Genomic DNA, 22,396 nt, shown 5'->3' with positions numbered 1-22,396 from the left:
AATGTGAATCAGGGTTTGTTTCAGGTGCTGCCACAATGTGTGCAAATGCAAAATAAGGGTCATGTTTCATCATATTTTATTAACATGTAATGTAACTACAGGATACTTACATTGTAACGGCAAAGGCACTCTGTAGAATTGGCATACGTGTCAGGTTTGTTAAACATTGTTTGATGTGAATACAAGTTATTACTGCTGGAGGTCAGTGTTCATTTATAAAAAATGGTAAAGCTCCCCGTGTCATTTTCAATGAGGCGAACGACATGCGACCGTTTTCAGCAATGCAGTCTCTTCTTCGTGTGTCTGTAGCGCTACTTCCACCTGCTGTCCGTCGGAGCTCATTGCACCTTGAATATTTAACAATAGAATATAATCGAAAATAGAAGTGAGACAGTGCTTCTCATTTGTATACTCGTCATACAGTTATAAATAGATCAAATGTTATCAAATTTCAAAAATAATGTTCATGTTCGAACAATATAAATCGTGGTCATACTGCGTAACGTTTTAAATTACATTATATTTATTTTATACTTGGTATGGTAGAAGCTATGCAAGCTTTATACATGCTATAAAAGCTATTTTATACATGCCACCAATATATAAATCCTATATATATATATATATATATATATATATATATATATATATATATATATATATAAATCCTATATTTCTAGGATATATATGGGGGGGTTTTATAGCATGTATAAAGCTTGCATAGCTTCTACCATACCAAGCCCAGTCATGCAATATATATTACCGTAACTGTTCTTCTGCTGTTTCTTTTCAATCTCTGCAAGACAAAGTATTGACTGAATTGTATGTAATATAACAATTATGATACCATGGGAAATAATGAACTTATTAACTTAAATAATGAACATATTAAAGTGGCGAATGAAATAAACACTTGTTCATTCAAAGTACATGCATGCTTGTATGATGCAGTATTGTTTATGAGGTTATCAATAATAAGATGCAGCAAAGTAAGGAGTGCGTGTGATCTTCAGTGCCTGAATGTTACATAATTGCTTATAATTATATAAAACCCTTTCTTTTTCCATATGTGCGGCCAACTTTGTTGGCAGTATTCACGGCCACATACATCTCTCTTTTCTCCCCACCACCTGCCTTCAGTTGTCGCCTCCGCAGCAAGCCATTCATTTTTGGCGTCAGGAGTAGTCGCAGCGCCGCCGTGGTAACCAGACTGGCTCCATGCAAAGTGTGCACCAGTTCCTCGAACACACACACACACACACACACACACACAGCCCTCTGTGGTGGTGGGGGGGGGTGTGGCCTCCAGATCCTCCTACTCCTGTAGCCAGAGTGAGCACCATGACAACCACGCCGGCCTGCTGGCGACACCCAGTCTTCATCAGCCGTGGTTTCCATGGCAACTCCCCATGGGGCTCCCACGGATCAGCAGGATGGGCGTCCAGTTGACTAACCCGCTCCCAGCTGGGGAACGGTGAGAAGGCAGCGTGAGTGAAAGTGGAGAGCGTGGATGTTTGTGTGCAAGCGTGAGGACGCAGCTCCTGTGGAGGAGGGTGCTGCTCTGACCTCGGCTGGACTCCACCGAACGTTTAGCCTGGAAAGAGAGCGAGAGAGAGACAGCCACGATGAGAAAGCGCACGTCAAACCAGGTCCACTAACAGGTTTGGATATGTAGTTGACCTCCTTTTGGGAGCGGAAGGATCAGCTTCCATCATTTAAATCAAAGCATCACCACAGAGATCATTTTTCCGACACAATGAATTCTGCTTATTTAGAAAGCTCACTGTGCCTGTGATTCTGGGCATATTGAACCCACACTTCTGTCTCCCACATCACCATGTAGCAGTGGCATCAGTTACCCTTCCTACTCTATCCACTGCTTCGCCAGTCGAGATGGTGAAATATAAGTGGAGGTCAAATGGAGGACAAAAAACCCACTGATATGGACTTAAATTTTGGTTAGCATTGAGAATACCTGCCAGTCGCCACCAAGCAGTGTGCACCGACTGAGTGATGAAATCCGAATCTCTTTTCTTACCAATTGAGTCAGAAGCAACATGCTCAGGAGTCAAAACGCTGCTCAGATCTAGTGAAGCATCTCATCTCCTATTGAGATGGGACACTCCACAGAAGTATGTTCCTGCAGCTTTAGAGCAGCTGATGTCATCCCGGATTCCACTCAGCTGTGGACCATTCCAGTCACATTTGGTCCTGTCCTGAAAGATATCAACGTTTCCCTGCGCATACTAATATGTGGCTCAAAATGAGAACCTTATTACGATGTAAGAAGAGCCAGATCAACTGTATAAATACAGACGTCTTCATCTCGCGGTGAAGATTATCACAAGTGAATGACGTTTCGTACGGCCTCATCTGGACCACTCACTTCAACAGACTTGGTTCTGGCTGGAGCCCGCAGATGTCCGTGAAGAGTGGAGTCACCAGTCCCGGCTGGGATTACTGATGAGTTTCTCTTCTAGTCTGTAATTGCTCCAAGCTGTTTGCTTCATGTCCTCGGTCGCTGCTGAATCTCCTTCAAAAGCAGGGGAAACTGATCTAATCTAAAAGCGCCGTGCGGCGTGTTTGTAAACGTCCCTTTGTGGGGGCTGAATGAACTCAAGTAACGAATTAATGAATCATAATGAAATATTTATTTTGGAAAAGAAGACAAACTTTCCATAGTAAACATTTTTCCAGTCTGTGATTAAGTGCAGAAAAGTTTAAAATCTTCTTTCCTTCATATAAAATTCTCAGATTTGAAATGTATAAAAAGTGACAACAAGGCATTTCAGTCAGTGTTACAGAGGGCGTTTGCCAAAAAAACCTTCTATTCTAACTCAAATATTTAACAGACTTTATAATCTCTAATGACACGTGCAATAACATGACTCTAGTCTACTCTAACCCTAGGTCTACTTAAAGTGTATGATATATTGTGCACTTGACATAATGCTGTTTTGTTTCTGCCGTGACTGTGTGAAGTGCAACACATGTTGGTCACAATGTAGTGAATGAGGAGCATCACGCACACAGCCCGAATATAGGGTTCAATTTGGTGTTGAACTCGCTTTATGGCTCGACATCTGATGGTGACAAAGCTGCGACAAACAGTGCTGACTCATCACTAAGAGGGACAGAATAGTTCAGCCGTTTTCCACATGAGGGCGAGGAAGAAAGTTTTGATTTCATTAACATTGAAAAATATTGACTTCATAATGCATCAGTATTTGCTCTGGGTTCTAAATAATATACACACTTATACACCACATGTCGATCACTGAACTAGTTCAAGCGTTCACAGAAGTGCAGGAGCTGAATCAGATTTGTTTTTGACTTAATATAAAAAAGTTGTTTATTAATAAACTTGTTTTTTTATGTAACATAATTTTGCATGGCTGGCACGCACAGCACCACCATTTAATGTTTAATATGACTGTTGCATCGACTTCACCACATACTCAAACTTGTGTTTCAAATCACTCTCGGATCAATCTGACAGAACATGAAGGCACCACGTGGCTGAGTGTGGGGAGAAGAGCAGACATGAAGAACTTCAGCAATTATTTTGTGGGCTTTTGTTGGATTGTGTTCCATTTTAATACAATTGAAATAATAAAGAAAAGGAGGGGGGGAATAGTGTTGGATGTTTTTGACTTGAAAACATTTTGAAAAATCATATTATACTTTCCGAGTCGTGATGAAATGATGCTCGCCAGATGTCCAAAATGTGCTGGGCAGAAACACAAGGGCATATGAACAGCTGTAACCTTTGGAATTACAAATGCAATGTCTACTTGAAAAAAGTTTGTTGCTCGATACACAAATGATATAAAAAACAAAAGACATTATTTATGAAACTCAGAGAAGCAGCCTCCCCTGCATAGGTGGACGTTGCATATCTTGCAGCCGAACACGCTTTCGTGCCGCAGTCCCTTGTTGGTGCAGTTCCTGCAGCGGCGCGAGCGCTCAGACATGCGCTCCAGCCGGTGGCCGTACTCTATGGGTGAGTCCGCGTGCCTCTTCCTCGCGGCGCGCTCCATGCCTCTCGCTCCTTGGTAGTCTCCGATCAACTGTTGCGCCAGTCGCACCCGGAAGTGGCGATGGGTGAACTGTTTTCCGTTAAAGCCGGCCGGAGCGCTTCCGCCCCGGCTCTCTTTCAGGATAATGTACGCGTTGACAATGCACAAATTCACATAGAACCACAGGAAGTAGCGCCACCACTTCTTACATGGCCGCCCGACTTGGTAGCACTCCCTCATTTGGTCACAAAGATCCACACCCCTCATGTTCTCCTGGTACAGCAGCAAGGGCAAAGGTCGGGGCAGGCCAAAGGACAAACTCTCCATGTAGTCGTCCTCCAAATCCATTTCATGCTGCCTCTGCGGTGGGCTGATTCCCACGATGCCAGGCGCCGAGTTGGTGGATAAGGAGTAAACCATTTTGACATCCCGAGTCACTGTGGCGATGAGGTTGCCACGCTGGCACTGGTAGAACTCCCCCTGGGCCAGCTTTCCAACGTTGCCAGGTTTAAGCACCTCGGGGTAACCTTTGCGACCCGGGTGGGCGGGACCACAGGCGTACAGTCCGTCCTTCAACAACCTCTGGAGGAGGGGAACAGAGGAGAAGAAGCTGTTCATGAAGATGTGGTGGTGCTGACCCTCCAGGCCCCGCACCAGAGAGGTCACCGCTCTGTAGCCCAGCACAGCCGCCTCCTCGTCCTCGCAGGGTTTGCCTACGTGGAGCTTTGCCCGGTGGCAGTAGCCGGAGCGCGAGTCACACAGCATCCACACGTTCAAGCCCTTCTTCAGCGGTTTAGAGGGCATGTAATGCGAGGGGGCGTAGCGTCCCTTCATCACTATGGCACACTTATCTACCGTCAGGCAGCGGTTGGGCATGTACGCGTCCCATATAGTGTTTTCCAGCACGTCCAGAAGGGGTCTGATTTTGTAGAGGCCGTCGTAGCCCCTCTCTCCGCGCACCGGCTGGGACCCGCGGTCACACAGATGCAGGTACTGGGTCAGCTTTTCAAAGCGCCTGGCCGTCATTGTCTTTTTAAATCCAGCGTTGCCAATAAAAACGTCGCTGGCCCAGTACATGCCCGGGTCCGGCAGCTGATTGACCCCCATCAGGATGTTCAGACCCACGTAGGCTTTCATCTCCCTCACATCAGTGGGGTGCCAGTTTGGGTCTGCCTTCCCACTCCTCCTTTGCCGATAGAGGGCGTAATTGTTTGTTTGTTCTACCATGTGTTCAAAAAGAGAATCTGGGAAGAGTATCCGGAAATAGTCACGGGTGTCGGCATCGTCCCCCAGCGAGTGCTGCGGGCCGCTGGGCGCAGCGAAGGGCTCGATCGCGATGACCTGGTCCGGCTCCCTCCAGAAGTCCGGAGCGGTGCAGTCCTCGTCCGAGTCGTCGCCCAGGCTCCAACAGCTCCGGCGCTGCTCCTCCTCCTCCAGATCCGAGAAGTCGATATCCGAATCGGTGGAGGTGGAATAACAACAGTCCTCGGTGTCCTCGTCGTGTTTGAGCCCATTGCTGGTCCCGGTCACCAGAATAATGTTGAGGCTGCCCGCGTCTGCGGGCTCCGCCGCGGCTGCCGAGAGTCCATTCTCCCCCTCGCCGTCCACCGCCTCCTCCTCCTCCCGCACTTCGCCCTCTTCCTCGTCCGAGTCTGGCTTTCGGTCGGGGATTTCGAACCACTTCACATCAGCCGAAAGGTTCGGTGGAGTGTCCCGACCGTCGCATACCGAGCTACTTTCTGTATCCGCGCTAGTTTCCAAAATAGTAAAAAGCTCCCTTCCTTTTCTTGCCGTCGCCATGTCGCGGTGTTCAAGTGCCCCGGCATGAGTCTTTTTTTTTTATGTCGATTTCCCCCGAGCGACCATCCGAACTGAAGCCATGTGCGCTTCTGCACACGCTGCTGGGCTAAAAGTCTGGGGTTTGGAGCCTATGCGGCGCTTGTGAGCCTGGCTCGCATGGTTTCCGCTGCTGGGTTCTGGGCTTTGCAGCAGCAGCAGTGTGGCCGCAGACGTCAGAAGCTGCATGCATGTCCTGCTTTGTAGGGCGTTTTGCGACTGCAGCTGCTGGTGGGGTTGCTCGTTCGCTCGGCTGGCAGATGGCCGCGCGCTCTTCTCATGCCCGCTGGCATCCACCACCGCCACCAATAAGCCGGATTCTTGACAAGTTCGGGTTCAAACATCAAAACCCCACATTGTCAGGGAGTCTCTCAAGTGTTCCACGTACACACTGGACTCCCTCTCCTGTCTCTTTTTTGGAGCTGATCAGGAGTCATCTTGCAGGAGCACAGTGTCATCATCACATCACACACACACACTCCTCAGTGAAGTCAGAGAGAAGCAGCTTGTTCATTCATAAACATGCTGACAGGTTCCTACATGAATCTCAAGCCCTATAGGCTAAAAAGGAATAGGGACCTCCCTTTATTTTATCAATGTGGGCAGATACTCTGGCTCCATGATGTTTCAAACCTCTCAGCTGGCAGTCCTGCACCGTCATAAATACACTGTCCCCACACACACAGACACACTAACCTATACTATTCTGGTCAGCAGTGGTCAGTACCTGTCAAAAAAATGATAAGCAATGAAACACAGTGTTTTCATTAAAATCTCATATTCCAGCCAGCGTGAGAAAGATCCCTTGAAAAAAGAATCATTTCAGCTTTTGTTTCAACCCATTATATTAGGTAAGGTAATGGAAAGTATAGGATTGAAATGTCATTACTCGGCGGCCCGTGCAGCGACATATACGACATTGAACTATGTATTAAATACAAGATGAATAACAAGAACAACTTGAACCACAAAAAACAAACATAAACAACAACAAAAACACAAGTGTCGAGTTAACAATGAGAGTGCAGACGAAGTGCAACTAGGAGTGTGGGGGTGTGCGTGTGAGTGTGTGAATGAATAAACACATAAGTCCCTGAGATTCTACCATATCTTTTTATACCATTTCCACACTGTTTAAACATATTTCAGGCCAATTAAAAACACTGCCTTAGCTGTTTTTAGTGTTTACCTTTTGTGACACACTCACCTGCTTGATCGGGCCGGAAGCATATGTGCTCGCCTCAAAGTGAGATGTGATTTAACAAGACATGGATGTACTACTGTGGAACTGTGGAGGACTTACCTCCAGGTGGCAAAGTGATAGTATCGTTCTCATCTACTTGCTTCTGCTGTATTGTAGTTACGATTTTAGTCACAGATGTTCTAATGCTAAAGACAAAAAAAAACAAAAAACAATTGAGGCAATCTGATCTTATATTACCAGGGTATTAGAGTGTCATACCTGGAGTATAAATCAATTGTACATATGTACAAGATCAAGAATTAGCAGTTAGCATTGTTTTTTAGGGCCTTAAATCTGTGGTACAGTGTACATCATCAGAATCAAATTTATTGCCATGGTCACCAACTAAGTGTTTCGAAATAAAGTGCTATCAATAAAATAAAATAAAATAATATAAAATGAAACCCACAGACAACAAAGGCTGATCTCGAATTCAACAGTCTGACGGCCGAGGGGAGGAAGCTGTTCCTGTGACATAAGGTTCTGGTCTGGATCGACCGCAACCTCCTGCCAGAGGGAAGTGGAACAGACAGCCCATGACCAGGGTGAGAAGAGTGGGCTCTGATTCGACCTGCACGTCTCTGGGTCCTGGAGGCATACAGGTCATGTAGAGGTGGCAGGCTGCACTCGATCACCTTCTCAGCAGAACACACAATGCACTGCAGTCTGCTCTTGTCCCATCATCATGTGATGTTTAAAAAGATTTTTTTGCCACCACGCTAATAAATATTTGCTGTCTTTTACCCCCTCCAATATTACAGAGGCTATTAGCATCTACTCTATAGTATATCTTGTCCATCGTATAATCGGGTCAAGGGACCCAAGTGGCCCACCCGTCGGACATTGAGCACCACAGCTGGCTTAGACATGAAACTATGACCTCCTCTTTGTTTTTAGCCCCATTTATGCTGTGTAACTGTTGGGGAGCTGATGATAAGCAAACTTAATGTAATCACACAAGCAAAGATGTACGTAGAAACACAACATACAAAGCATTGTGTTGACAGCTGCTTCATTCCCGCCTCCTGGGTAAGAAACTTCAATCAAAATGGCCGCTGCTAAGAAAACTACAACTCCCATGGTGGAGTCAACTGCAACCCATGAGGCTGTCTGACCACGTCTGAGGACAAGAAGGACGTCAGAACAAACTTCCTAAGTTGTCTTCTTTTCATGGCAAATCAGAAGGAAAAACAAGAGGTTGACATGGGAATTATTGTGTCACATGACCATGAAGCAGCTTCACCAAAGGTTTGTTTCCACAAAAGCGTGAGAAACGCTGGTGCTTCATCTCAGCCTCAATCCGATTTAAGCCTCACTCACAGCAGGTGGATTCTGTGCACCAGTCTGAGTGGAGGATGAAGAATCCTGCCGCTCAGTCTCGTAGCAATCAGTATCAAGTCTCGCGTCAGCCTTTCGAGACACGCTCGCTTGTTCTGATGAACCCCGAACCTTTTATGAATGTGCCAGGAAGTGTCTTCAATTACTCGCAGCAGTTTGTCAACTGAAACGGTGTTTGCTGAGTGGCCCCTGAAGGATCCTGCAACCATCACTAGCGCCGATGAATATTAAATCAGCTGTGTGTGTGCAACCCATTACTTTAGTTAATATCACCGTACCAATCGTGCAACATTCCTCATTAGTTTTGGCCAAATATTTGACGGACACGTTCAATGCCAAAGTGGACAAGCCTGAAAACATGTCTTCATTTGACGTAACTTTGCGAGTGTGTTTACACCAAATGCAGACTTGTGTCTCACTGGGGAGGAACTCATTCGCTCTGATATTGTGATAGCAGGGGGCTGCTGCAGGAAGTGTCCCCCTCCAAATTCCTTCAGCAGTGTCTTGAGTGCACGGCTGGCTGAGCACCAGGCTGCTGCCCCGGGGCCAGGCAGCCCAGGCACCATTTATGCATGCACCCTCTTCGCTTCGTGTCTCGTGTTTCCTCAGCGTCTCAGCCGTAGCTTGCCCTCCTCCATCTAGCCGCAGTGATCGAGCTGAGAGGACTGGAAACCAGTTTGCCAGATAGATCTGGAAATCTGTGCGGATGTGGGTTTTTTCGAATATGGAACCTAAAAATAGAAGTAGGAGGAAAAACGGCTCACTCCAGCGTTTCCAGGCCCCGAGAGCAGAGCACTGCAGCAGACCCTCTGAGACTCCCACGGTGGGGTGGAGAGACGCCGACCAATGGAGGCGTTTGGATCTACGTGCGTGTGTGTGTGCGGCTGACTCGGCTCCATCGCGGCTGAGATTCTGTTCTCATAGATGATTTAAGAGATGGTTTCTCTCCCAGCATGGGAGCAAATGGTGCAGCTTCTGCAGCCTCCGATATGGAGACCCTGCTCAGAGTCGTCCTGCAAGGGTGTTTGTTTATAATAAGATGTTTTTCTCTCCTTCCTCATCATCCATTTAAATGCAATACCTGACACCGGCACCCGCTTACCTTCTGCACCAGTTGCATGCTCTGAATGTGCTAAGCTATTGGTGCTGAGTTCAACTGTGCAAAAACATGAATCCCAAACTCGCCCTTTTCCGTGTCTGTGGATTGTGCAGCAGCATTCACTCTGTGACCCAGTGTTGCTAATGCACTGGCTCAGTATGGTTAACTTGAGGTTTCTGCCTGATGTTTTCCCTTCTCTTAGCTACTGCCTGCAACATGAGATCAAAACAGATATAAGAAAGAATAGAATATAAACAAATGAGAATTTATTTCTGATTAAAAAGTGCACACATTGATAGGCTCTTTCAGATATGTCATGAAAAATAAGTTAATGATAATTAAAAATGGGCTTTGATGAAAATAAATATATAAATGTTCACAGTTAGAATTCTGACCCTCATTCTTACCTGAATGAAACGCCATCTTGTGGCTAAAAGTAACAACAGCGCGAGGATCTCACTGTGCTTCTTCCTTCCATCTTTCCTTTTGTCAAATACATAATAACTACATGTAACTCTTTTCCCAGCCAATTTTGGTAAATGTGCCAGCTAGGAATAATCCACTGGAGCAGCAGTTTTGGAGGCGATTTGCAAAATTCTGGCCATAATGTTTATGGATGTGCTAGTCAGTTATATATTCTTGTTTCGGTGTTGCGTGACTTGACTTGCATCCAAGAGACCACACTGCTTTCTGCTGTGGTCCAAGTCAGAGGACGATGTGCCCAGTCACACCACTAGATGGAGGTGAAAGGTAAAATACAGGCCCGCAGTCCCGCCAGAGAACATGTGCGCGTAGGCACACGCGCGCGCTAACGCGCCATGTGTTCCTCATTTGTGCTGATCTGCTGGACCCGGCCCGCTGGAGCTCGTCATCTTTTGGTTCTGATTTATGACATTTCACTTTGTTATAACCCCGTGTAAACAGACTCATTGGTTCGGGGCATCTTCCTCTGTTCCTCATTACTTTGGTGGACGTCTCTGTCAGTGGGTTTTAAATGTCTCAGACTGAACACAGGTAGTGATGTGTTGTGACGCATGTGGAATGAAATGGTTAAAGTTTATATTCTAGATAAGGCAAGCTGTTGAGTAGCTTCTGTAAAATCCAGTGCTTGTCACAGCTAAATGAAACTATACAGCACTTAAAAAAGATCTATATCTTGATGGAAGTATGAATGGAAAGTCAATGTGTAATAATAATAATGTGTAATGTAAAGTTAAACACACCACATTAAATCATTAAACATTGAATCTATCAGTTACTCTTCCATCTAATCTGTTGATGAGTTTTTCCTTTTCTGCAAATGGTAATGATGGACGCCATATTTCTGTTTTCATAACCTCACCAGTTGACGCGACGAATCACCTGAAAAAACTTCACTCCAAATGTGTCGCGGGTTCCATATTGTAGCACGTCTGTATATAGACTTCAGGTCGTGTAGATGGCGTTTGGTGTGGACATACATTGACAGCTGGATAAGACCTCTTTGCACAACCTCTTTAAATTAGCCAACTGCTATAGGTTTACAATTTTATAAAGTGTCATTGAAAAAGCTGATCGTGTCCTCGCGCCTTCCTCGAACACATGGATCCTGTTACCATGTGACCCAGCGAGTGAGACCCACGGTGACGCAACACCGACCACAGAGCCCAACAGATTTTCTCTCCACCGCATCCTTCTTCCAGCAGCAACAAACAAATATAACAATTGTCTTAGAAGAATGTGCTTTTAATCATCAAACACATGTCTTTGTATGTATTTGCTGGAACAAGCAGCGCAGAGAGTTGAAACAGCAATTCATCTTGTGGCCTGCAGATGTTGACTGATGATCACTGGTCGTTCATCACAGGCCGAGGGACTGATGGATGGTGGGTTATGGCCTTTATATCTGCACTTATTTCACTGGCATATTACTCAGGAGTATATCTGATCTACCTCTCTGCAGAGTGACATTATTCTATGACACAACAAAACTGCAAAAACCACGTTAACGTGACTAATACATCACAGCAAGAGGCAACGCTTTCACTCTTTAACTTCATCCACTCGCTTCATGTGTCATTCTAACGGAAATGAAAATAACAGTGTCACAAATTACACTGAAATACATTGTGAGTCAAACAGACATCAAGAAAAACTGTCTTTCCAAGCAGACATGACACGGACAATACCAAAGTCTACCGTACGGGGGCGCCTTTGCAACGACTTCTTGCACATCAGATGTCGTTTCTTTTCTGAGTCGCAACTCACCTGACTAAATATGCTGACTCACATTGACCTTGTTGCTCACTGTCGCTACACCACTCTATATATATTGGGGTGTGTGTACATCAATTGACTCAGGATTGAGTGTAAATAACATGGCTCAGATGAATAAAACTTCTGAACAGGCTAACACTGCAGCTTAAAGTGAGTGTGTGAGGACATGGAAACTCAAGTCAGATGAACGTTACAGTGCAACAAATGTGACTTTTATCTGAGAGGAAAAGCTATCACAATGTCTCATAGACAAAAGGAAACCCACTTCAGTGGGGCGCGCATGATGCAATTCTGAAAGAAATAATTCCCCTTGAAGGTAAAACCAGTCATTGCTTAGTTCCGATGTGAATACATCTTGAAGACATACTGCCGAAAACCTGTGGGCTGCAGAGAGAGCTGAGACAAACATTGGTGGTCTCAGAAATTCAGCTTTTATTTTTTAATTCAGATTTTAATACTGCCTCATTGCATGGTGAGGTCAGGACTGCAGACTCTGGTTAGAGTCTTCCTTCAGTTTCAATGGGACGTCCGTATGACTGTGAATGCACCGTGTGCATGATCAGTGTTTGATTTAGAATCAGTGAATACTGCATACTTCATCTAGATATAAAACTTGTGAATAGAAACGCACATGTGGAAGTGTTGTTTTAAATATTCAATTCACTGGTGAGGTGATGTGTCACAAAGATTTGAAAAAAGGAAGTTGCAGGGCGATGAAATGTAAACATTCCCACGGCTTCTGCCAGACTGAAAAAGAGAGAAGCAAGTGAAGGAGCTTCATACCGCCGCTGGTGTTTAGGTCAAGCACAAACAGTTTCCTGAACTCTTTGTAAGCCAGGTGATCATTTTCAGCAGTTATCAGTGGTGGGTCAGGTCAGAGAGGGAATGATGCATTTGCACACGGCACTGTTTACTCCACGCTGTCAGAGGACACTTCCACTCGTGACAGATTACAGCGCTGGAGGGATTTCTTCTTTTTCTCTCTTGGTTATTTCAGTTTTAGCTCATTTGAAGCGCACAGGAAGCACAAGGACAAACAGAAATTTTAATCTACTGGCTAAAAGGGAGGTTACTCGTTCAGTAGATCATGTTGAGTGAAGGATCTAGACATCACCAGAGCCTGACTCATGTCTGAGCGAGCAGCGCGAGACAGAGGAGCTTTTGTGGAGTTCAGCTACTCTGCTGCCACGTCAGGAGGTCAGCAGCAAATATTTATTTATTTTCATAATAATCTGATTGACAATATCAATGAGTTAGTACACTTCAGATAGCAGTCATTTTTTTGGTAGAAAAATGAATCATTTTAACACCATTAAATAATGTTTCTCTCATGTCACATAGCAGATTTAAGTTTGGACACTTCCTATTTTGTTCCATTTAAAGACCCATATTTATTTATTTTTTAAATCAAGTATCACTTTGCAATGTTGTCAACAAGGCGTGGATCTTATGGAACAGACGTGGACAAGGCAAAAGCTTTCGCTGCGTTGTTGTAGCTCAAGCTAACTGAGAGTTTGACCTCTTTATCTCGGACGGATGCTTTTCTCTTCGTGATCTCCATCCACCCAGCAGTGTTTATTTGTGCAGAGGGACGACGCGTCAGGCTTCATATGTGTTGGATGATCTTTTGAAAAGAGTAAATAATTAAATACGGTTTATTCTTCGGATGATAGTTTATCTCCCGGCATGTGAGAGCTGCTGAGCACGTGGTGAAAGGTGATGGTTTCAGCAGCTCATTTGTTCCCCCCTCAGACAAACAAAAGCTTCCAGAACTCACAGAGATGAATCAGTTAAACACGATGTGTAGCTAATACACTTCATCCCGGTCACTAGAAGATGGTTTCCTTGCTCCCATCCCAGCTTTGTCTCACCGATTTTTCAAGAGTGTAATATCAGGTGAACATTTCAAGGGTGTGAACATTGTGCCACATTTATTATCACCTATTATATATTACTGGTAAATAAGAAAAAAGAAACCTAATGTTAGTGATGGTGACATTTTAGTGTTCAGTCGTTTTTTTAGGTCCCTTTGCAAAAAACAGTTTATTCAAGTGTACTGAGAGTATATTTATTTTATACTAAATCTGAGGAAGTACACTTGAAGTCTACTTTTGACATGCTACATTTGAAATACATAAAAGTAGCACGCTGAAGCTCACTGTCAATTGAGGTGTGTGTGAATGTTGTGTGTGGCCTGCGATGGACTGGCAACCTGTCCAGGGTGTATTCCTGCCTCTCGACCAATGACCGCTGGGATAGGCTCCAGCACTGCCTGCAACACTCAACAGGACTGTGCGCTGAAGTGAAAAACATTGAAGATGTACACTACTTTTTTTCTAAGGGATTTCAAGTACATTATTGAGGTGATTCAGCATCAAAGGATCACAGGAGTGGGTCACCGGTGGTTGAAAAGAGACATTTTGCTCTGATATTGTTTTGTTCTCTGTTATATCTTTTCACCTATTAAACTGTGAACTTTGATTAAACATTGAATCATTAAAATGTAGATGGGAAGCATTTACTGAGTACACTCGCAGTATACCTCTTTTTATAAATTTTAGTCAACTAAAAATGTTCCAATTTAGTCGTAGTAATAATAAGATAAAGTCAGCATTACTTTCTATACTTCGAGTATGCTAGTATTTGCTAAGGGGTTGTTAGATGAAGAATACAACTACAACTGCTACAAAGGTGCCACGGTCTATCTGCTCTCTCTGACAAGGCTACTCAACTTGGACATGCAAGTTTGTCATTTAACCTTGCTGGAAGTTGGTCGAGCTGATATCCAGAGTTTGAGAGTTCACAGTTTTTTTTTTCACATTTTAGCAGTACTACTCACGTATCGGGCCAGGATCAGGACTGATGTAGGAATGGTCAAGCCAGTCCAGCTCAGCATCAACCCAGTGAATCGCTGTCGGATCATCTCACTCATGGAGCTCAAGGCTGCTCGCTGTCTTGTCTCAAGATGCAGGAACAAGAGCTCCCTGAATGTTCAGGTGCAGACTTCAAAATGTGCCTTGAATTGAACAAAAACGTCTCATGCTTCATTGAGTTGCTCAGCTTGTTTGATATTGCTTAGAATTTGGGGAGTTTCTTTGGATTAGCGTGTTTGCTGAATGACTGATAATGTGATATAACCTGAAGTGAAAGGTGCTATTCACTGTGTCACACTGTAAAAGAGCAGAGCCAGAAGTCAACACTCTATACATTTGTATTAGCTTGAGCTGTGTGCAGTGAGGTACAGTCTGCACGCTCCCAGCGATGAATAAGCCACTTCCATTGCAGCAGAGTTGGGCTGGAACACAGTAAGTACACGATGCTTGGAGACTATTGGCATCAGAATGAGCAGCAAAGTAAACCCTTCCATCCACACAGTAGATCCCCGGAGTTTCATCTGCTTCGCTGCGAAGACGCATTTCAAAGTCTTCAGCTTTGTACCATCATTAATTCATATCACAGAGGCTTTACATCTTCTCCTTCCACTGATAAATCTCCACGGGCGCCGGCTGCGGCCTCTTCCAGCTTTGTGGCGCTGCGCCTTGTAACGCAGAGCAGAGCGGCCGCGGGCTAATGAGCACGGGGAGAGACGTCCTCTGAACAAACCTCTGCTGCCACCTTCAAAGGAGCCATGTGGTGACCCAGTTACTGCGGCCACGGGGAGCTGTCTGACTGTAAGAGTTTGAAAATTTCTCATGTTACCATTAAATTTGTGGTAAAAGATTACACGTGGAAGGAATTAGAGTGACCCAGAAGGCAAGTCTTTCACACACTCCGTTACCCAGCTGCACTGTATTTCTCCCCGCTAAGAGGATATTGGTATCTTTCAGCTTCTTTTTTTTTTTTTTTGAAGGCAGCTTGTTGCTAATGAGGAAGTGAGGACAGAACAAAGACTTTGTGGAGAGACTGCAAATTCAAGCATTTGTAATGAGGCGGCGCTCTCACAGTGATCAGTCGACCACAAAGTGCCGCCTTCCTGCCGTCGATTCCTCTGCTTTCTCCCCATCTTGAATATCTCTCCCGGCCTCCCTCCATCATGTTTTCCCTTCCAAAGCTTGCTGATGGCAGTGTCATGCTGTTTGAAGCTGACATTAAGGCAGCGACAAATAGTCTATCTGGAGAGAAAGGAATCTCATGAGAAATGTCAATAACTAACCAACTATAAAAGATAAAACTGCAATAGCGGATGTACGTTTCGGATAACTGACCCCTCTACTGGAATAGATCTGGTGTATCCTCCCCCCATTTCTTCACCCAATATGTCCCGTCTCTTGTCTTCATGTGTCCACTCCATCTGCGTCTGGTCTTCCTAACCAGTTTTAGGCAATAAAAAAAAAATTACAATAATAAATAAAAGTTAATATGGAAATGGACTGTCCAAAACTGAGTAAGATAATACAGATAACAAAGGGAAAGGGATACGTAAACCTACAAGGGAAATGTCAATGTATGTTTTGTTAAATATGTTAAATTTAAAGAATGTAATATGAAAGATAAATATATGAAAGGAAAACTCTGCAGTCGTGACCTCTGTAACAGAACGGAGCCAAGAAAAAAAAGAAAATATTTCATTGGAACGCATTAAAGAATTGGGAAATGCATGACAAAATGAATGGCTAAAACCAAAGCAGCTTAAAACCTATTTTGAAAAAAATCAAAAGCTAAACTAAAACCCAAAAACATATGCTCACAATGGTTATGAAAATTTACCAGCAATAATGTCAAGAACTATATCGCAATGTTACGACCCAAACAGAAAATTATATCCAGAAACAATAGAAAATATTTGAGTATGTTCAGGAATAAATGTTAAAGCAAAAGGGGAAAAAAATCCTAAAAGAAAGGTATGTCAACTGGTAGCGATGCCATTTCAATGACAACAACAGAAATATCAACCAACCTACAGAAATCATCATTCAGCTTTTGGCCAACAAGTGGATGGCAGCAAAAGCTGAGCTTCCTTCTGGTGCTGCAGACCCGCAGCAATGTTTGACCTCCTCCCCCATTCACCTGACCCCTGCTCCATGTCGACTGTTTATTGGTTGCTCCACACTATAACGACTTATACGAATTGATAACTGATGCCAAAACCTCTGAGTAGCTGATTTCATTCCGCGTCTCTTGCTGAGCGGGATCATCCAACAGCCCCCTGACATTCAGTAACTTTATTTCCCTGATTAATATTATTATGAGGCTATGAACTGAAACAATTTGGAGTTCATCTCACCTCATGCTGTCATTCCCCGCTGCCCTTATCACTGTGGAAGATGAAAAGTTCAGAGACAAAAGGTTAATAAAAGAGGGCTCATTTCAATCCCTCTGAATAAAAAATTGAGGAGAGGAACGAATTTTGATTTGGCATGTGATGAGCAGAGAATTGTTTCACTTGCTTATGAATATCGTTGTGCAAAAATGAATGAAATGAAACGCGGACTATGAACAGTGGCAAAGAAATTGTATCTCGAATACAATTGTTGCTAGCATTTTTAGGAACATACGAAGCTCTGAGACAAAATTTATGGACTTGTTATTAATATATTTATAATATATCTATTAATAATTATATTATAACACCAGAGCACTTGTTTACTTTTCATTAAATAGTCATAATGACTTCATTTGCTCTTCAGAAGGTTACACCTTTTTGGGGTGGGGGGCGTGGTATTAATGTTCCTCTGGAGTGATCTGTTTTTGTTTAGGTACAGTTATGATGATCACTTTTGAAGAATGTCAACATTCCAGACGTTCCACTGCCATGGCTAATGCGTCTGCTTGCTAGGACAAATTGAAGTTGGGATTTGCTCCAATGACCATCTGCCACAAATCTCAGGTGGAAATTGAATCTCCTACTAGGTCACAGGAGAACCTGCACCCTTGTTTGGTCACTTTCAGAAGGGATTACTAAAGTAGGACTGGTGGTCGAGCGTTTTTCTTCCACCGTCCCTTGTCTTATCAGAGGACAGCTAGTGCTTTAAACAGGCCTGGATTTCTCTCTCCCCAAAAAACTCCTTCACTAACACCCTTACCCTCTCAAGCAGCCTGTGACTACAGGTGAGAGAAGGAACGTACCAGTCAACCAGGTAGTGAAGCTCCAGAGCTGTGCTGCAGATTCATCTGCCCTTGTGTGTGTCCAGTGGTTCAGTTTTAAGACACAGTGCTCAGCTTGGAGGAGGGACCAAGCTTTTCCACATGCCAGGTAGGTTTCAGAGGAGGAGGCTTGGTGTGACTCAAGTCTTTTCTTCATCCTCTGCACTGTGAGAGACTGAGTCTTGGATGCACTTTTGTCTGTAAAATGCACGCTATAACAATTTTTCTAAATGTTTAAAAAATATTTTTTTACTGTCCATTTGCATGTCACACTTACATTTATTATCTGTCATATACAGTGTGTTAGAGTCAGGGTTAGCCATTGTGACCTCACAACAAAAACAATATAACTCCATGAGAATTACTACAACGCTCCTATACAAACATTTCAGGTTGAATCTGTGTCATATTTTTCTAATAATGGCACCCACAAGCAACAATACCTCAAGTGACTGAGAATTAAAAAAAACACTCAGAGCACATCACTCAAGCTTCAGCGTGCCAGCTGGCAGGCGTAAACATCCCCAAACTCTGTTTAGTATTTATTTAGAAAGCCAGCTGTGCCCTGTGATTGAGACAAAGAGCACAGGAAGAAAAGGGAAAGTGGGCCAACTGCTCTGCAGAGATGACATGCACCGAGCTAAAGCTCCGTTTTGACGCAATGACATGACATTAAATAGCAATTTGGCATTAATGAGGGTAAATTCACTGCAGCCAACTCAAATAAAAGGATCCATTAAGTCACTTTATAAACAGCAGAAACCCTTCACATGACTCATGGCATGTAGTTTGAGTTTTAGTGCATGGAATAATTTATTTTGGGTCATTTAACATTGGGAAGATTTCACATTTGCTCTGCAGTTCACAACGCTTGTGACTATAGTTGCTATCTTCAACTTCAAGTCTTCCATATCTTTCTCCTCTCAACATCACTGGGACGTTTGTTTTCTTCATTGACCCCACGATGTTCCTCTTGTCCATCATTATCTCTGCGCCCAAAGATAGAAGACTGAGTGTCCGCCTCCGCAGTGTCTCCTGGATCTGCGTCACTGTCTGATAATATCAACTTTTCCAGAAGGCTTCACATGGACTTATCTCAACAAGCAAGTGGCAAACGGATGCACACCAATATGGCAGCCACGCGTGGGAGTCAACACTCCTCTCTGATCAGAGTAAAGAGTACGGTCCTAACTGCTTCCTCTTTCTCATACCGTCATGCACAGATTTAACCAACTGCTCCATGATGCTTTGAGGAGCAGCGCCTGGTATGAGTGGCCACTCATTGAGGAAGCTGAGGCAGGGTGTGATGGCAAAACAGATGTCTTCAGGTTGAGTTTTCAGAACTTTTTACAAACAAACTTTTTTTTAATGAAGGTACACAATGTGGGTACAACAATACAAATAACTACATTTCTCTATCTAGTGTATTATTAACACAAATTTCCGTACATATGTTTTTATCTTCATGTTATGTTGCATTGCTCCCACCTGTTGGTTGAACTTTACCAAGCTGTCTCATCTTGGATGCATTATTAGTACATAATAAGGTATAATAATACATTTATAAGGGTTTACAGGAGACAGGTTTGTGTTATTTATATTAGGCTGAAATGCTTCAATAACTAGATAACAAAGATTGAGAATGAAAGTCCACCACATACGTTATAAACCTTGTTATAGTGGTTATAAATGATTATAAACAGTATCCTCTCATAGAGTATATGAATTATAGTGTCTTAGGCGAAGTGTCACCGATTCGTAATCATACATATCAACACATAGGCCAGACTGACTGCATGACTTCTCAGTGGAAGCGTATGAATACTTTTATCAGGAAGCACTAAACTCTGTTTAAAGACCCACTTGACTCAAGACTTCTGATCTGATATTTATGAATGAATTCTGCTGACAGGTTTAGCAGCCTCATGCTTTGCACACTTTTACACATCACTGTCAGGTATCTCATGCTCCATTGGTTCAGGCCAGGCTTTTCCAGTGAGGGATCCAAACCAGGAAATACTATATAAATCCCAAATCAAACTTATGGGCAGTAATAGTGTTCAATTCAGAGAGCAAAACTCCACGAGACTCCATTGCACATATTGGCAACAATGTGAAGCTTTAATAAGGCTAAAAACCAGAATTCCAAAAACAATGTCTGCTTTTCCAAAATGCCAAGCAAAGATGACCGGGTTAAGACAAAATAATCTTCTGTAAGAACTGTCTGATTAGCCTGTCGATTATTGGGTTTTTGTATTGGAAAATGTGACATCAAGACTAGACAGAATTAATCTTTTTTCCAAGGGACATTGGTGAAAAGCATCTTGGACCAAGGAACATTGGTGAAAAGCATCTTGGACCTAAGTGACTGCACTTTACACACCCACAACTTCAGAATGACAAGAGAAGTTCTCACATGCACTGCTCTTCAAGTCAAATGACCAAAATAAAAGTGCAATACCAAGCAATGTACTTCGAAGTCCACACTGAGTTACAGAGATGCACAACTCAGGAACCTGACCGTTTCAGTCAAAACTGCCTTGTGCTTTATTTAAGAGGAAGTTTAATTATGACAGTACAAAAATGAAAACAGGTTTACATGCCTTTGTCGAGCCCAGGTTTCTCAACAGTCAAACATGCTGTCAAGAGGAAAGTGAGACCCAAGTGGTTTTCATTCACAAACCAGGTGACTACATGTCCAAAAACACTGCTTAATAAATAGCACAGGATGTCAAATCCCTGGTTTCTTCCAAAGCAAACATGAGAAACCACTAAAAGCAAGACACACAGTTTGCTCGTTGTGGAATACAAAGGTTGGCTTCATTAGCGGTTGTGTCAAGAGCTGGGGGAAAACTCGGTCACATGACCCATGTGTATGTTACAAGGACACTCTTTTATGAGTTAAAAACAGAACACGCATTGCAACATGATTACATTTTGATCCCAAAATTTTGCATTTGATTCCTCGATAATGAGTTAAACAACGTAAAGCATTTACCCTCCGACCACGGACACCCAGTGAAAAGGCTCCCCAGAATCATGTTCAAGGACAGTTCAGGGATGAAGCTACTGCCACAGACTTCCAACAGGACACACCTCGCCTCTGTGACTCGAGCCAGTCCCCCAGGTCACAGAAAGCCACTGAAGGTCTTCTGCAATTGTATTGTCCGTGCGCCTTTATCGACTCATATTTCCATTCACCTCTGGACAGCTACTGTAGAAAAAGTGTGCTAAACGCCATAATGATACAGCAGCAGGCCACCCAGGGACTTTTCCGCTCTCCTGAAGAATCAGACATGCAAGTAGATGGAGAAAAAGTTACAATTTTAAACAAAATTAATGCAAGTTACTGGTCAGACTTACCTATCCTGGCACATTTCCAGAAAATTCCTAGAATCCTGCAAGCACAAGACAACTAATTATGCTGGCCAAAAAAGACAACAGCTATGTTTGCACTAGATGTGTCGAAGAAAGGCTTTGAACATACCCAGTTTTGTTCTTGTCCAGGAGGCTGGGCGCCAGAGCTCTAATGTAGGCGCACGTACAAATCAACAGCAGAATCACTGTGAGCAGTGACTGGAAGTTAAAAATGGCCGACTGGAACGCGGAAAGAAAAATAAAAGAAAATGAAGTGCATTGATCTGAATACTCTTGAAACATATTAAACATTATATAAACTCCATGTTAATAGTGACTTGCTTGGATTGTATTCAGAGGTTCCTCAGGTCCACCAAGAGTTTCTGGTCATGATGGACAGAAAATCCCAGACTTCATTTGGCTCAAACCACACCACACCATACAAACTTACTGATCAATCTGTCTATTTATGATAAATGACAAATACACTCACAAAATGTTGAGACAACACGAATTTGGAGTCATGATTCAGTTACCGTAAATATTTAGATGATTTGAGTCTACTACAACTTCATGGCAGATGCATGGAGTCTGCATGAGACACCACTGGGGTGATCACTGCCAACAAATACAAGACTCTCGCACATCACATGGGGGCACTGGGTGTGATTTATAGCTTTAGATGCCATAAATACAGTCAGCTGTGTCATGATCATCCAGACACCGGGCATCGACGTGGCACACAATCCCAAAGATAACGGTCACCCCACTACCGCTCACGATGCCATACCTGAAATTCACTGAAACGCAGTGGCAAGAAAACCAATAAAACTTCTACTTTCCCGCGAAGCCACGTCACGGACATAAACACTGGTTCACTCGCAGGGCGAGCCGTTAGCTTTACTTAGCTCACACGGGCTAGCGAGTTCACCAACCGGCATTAACGACTCGTACTTGAACGTTTGCTGTCTTATTCTAAAATACGCGGGGGCTCTGCAAGGCAAAGTAAATTATTCTTGCAAAAAAAGGGCCAGACACAGATAAAAATCTTACCATTTTCGTCCCAAGTCAACGCCACATCACACTTCCTGTCTGGAGGAAATTGCGTAAGGATTTAACCAGAGATGACGTCACACGAATCTGCACGGCGATTCGTTGAAGTAG

General features: G+C 43.6%; 2 protein-coding genes across 2 annotated transcripts; both read right to left on the bottom strand.

Annotated features, from left to right (window-relative positions):
• Nucleotides 1-3,845: 3,845 nt before the first annotated feature.
• On the bottom strand, nt 3,846-5,819 carry LOC128762372 (piggyBac transposable element-derived protein 4-like). The gene has a single exon (XM_053870591.1). The coding sequence runs from the start codon at nt 5,817-5,819 to the stop codon at nt 3,846-3,848; it is 1,974 nt and encodes a 657-aa protein (XP_053726566.1).
• Nucleotides 5,820-20,398: 14,579 nt separating this feature from the next.
• Nucleotides 20,399-22,348, bottom strand: tmem167a (transmembrane protein 167A). Its single transcript, XM_053870930.1, has 4 exons — nt 22,286-22,348; nt 21,363-21,472; nt 21,239-21,273; nt 20,399-21,157 (listed from the first exon to the last, which is right to left on the bottom strand). The coding sequence occupies exons 1-4, from the start codon at nt 22,286-22,288 to the stop codon at nt 21,087-21,089; spliced, it is 219 nt and encodes a 72-aa protein (XP_053726905.1). The 5' UTR covers nt 22,289-22,348; the 3' UTR covers nt 20,399-21,086.
• Nucleotides 22,349-22,396: the final 48 nt, after the last annotated feature.

This window comes from Synchiropus splendidus, chromosome 7 (assembly GCF_027744825.2).
Source record: "Synchiropus splendidus isolate RoL2022-P1 chromosome 7, RoL_Sspl_1.0, whole genome shotgun sequence".
NCBI classification, from domain to species: Eukaryota; Metazoa; Chordata; class Actinopteri; order Syngnathiformes; family Callionymidae; genus Synchiropus; species Synchiropus splendidus.
The sequence above is the reverse complement of the archived record's forward strand: the minus strand, read 5'-3'. Positions and strand labels throughout refer to the sequence as shown.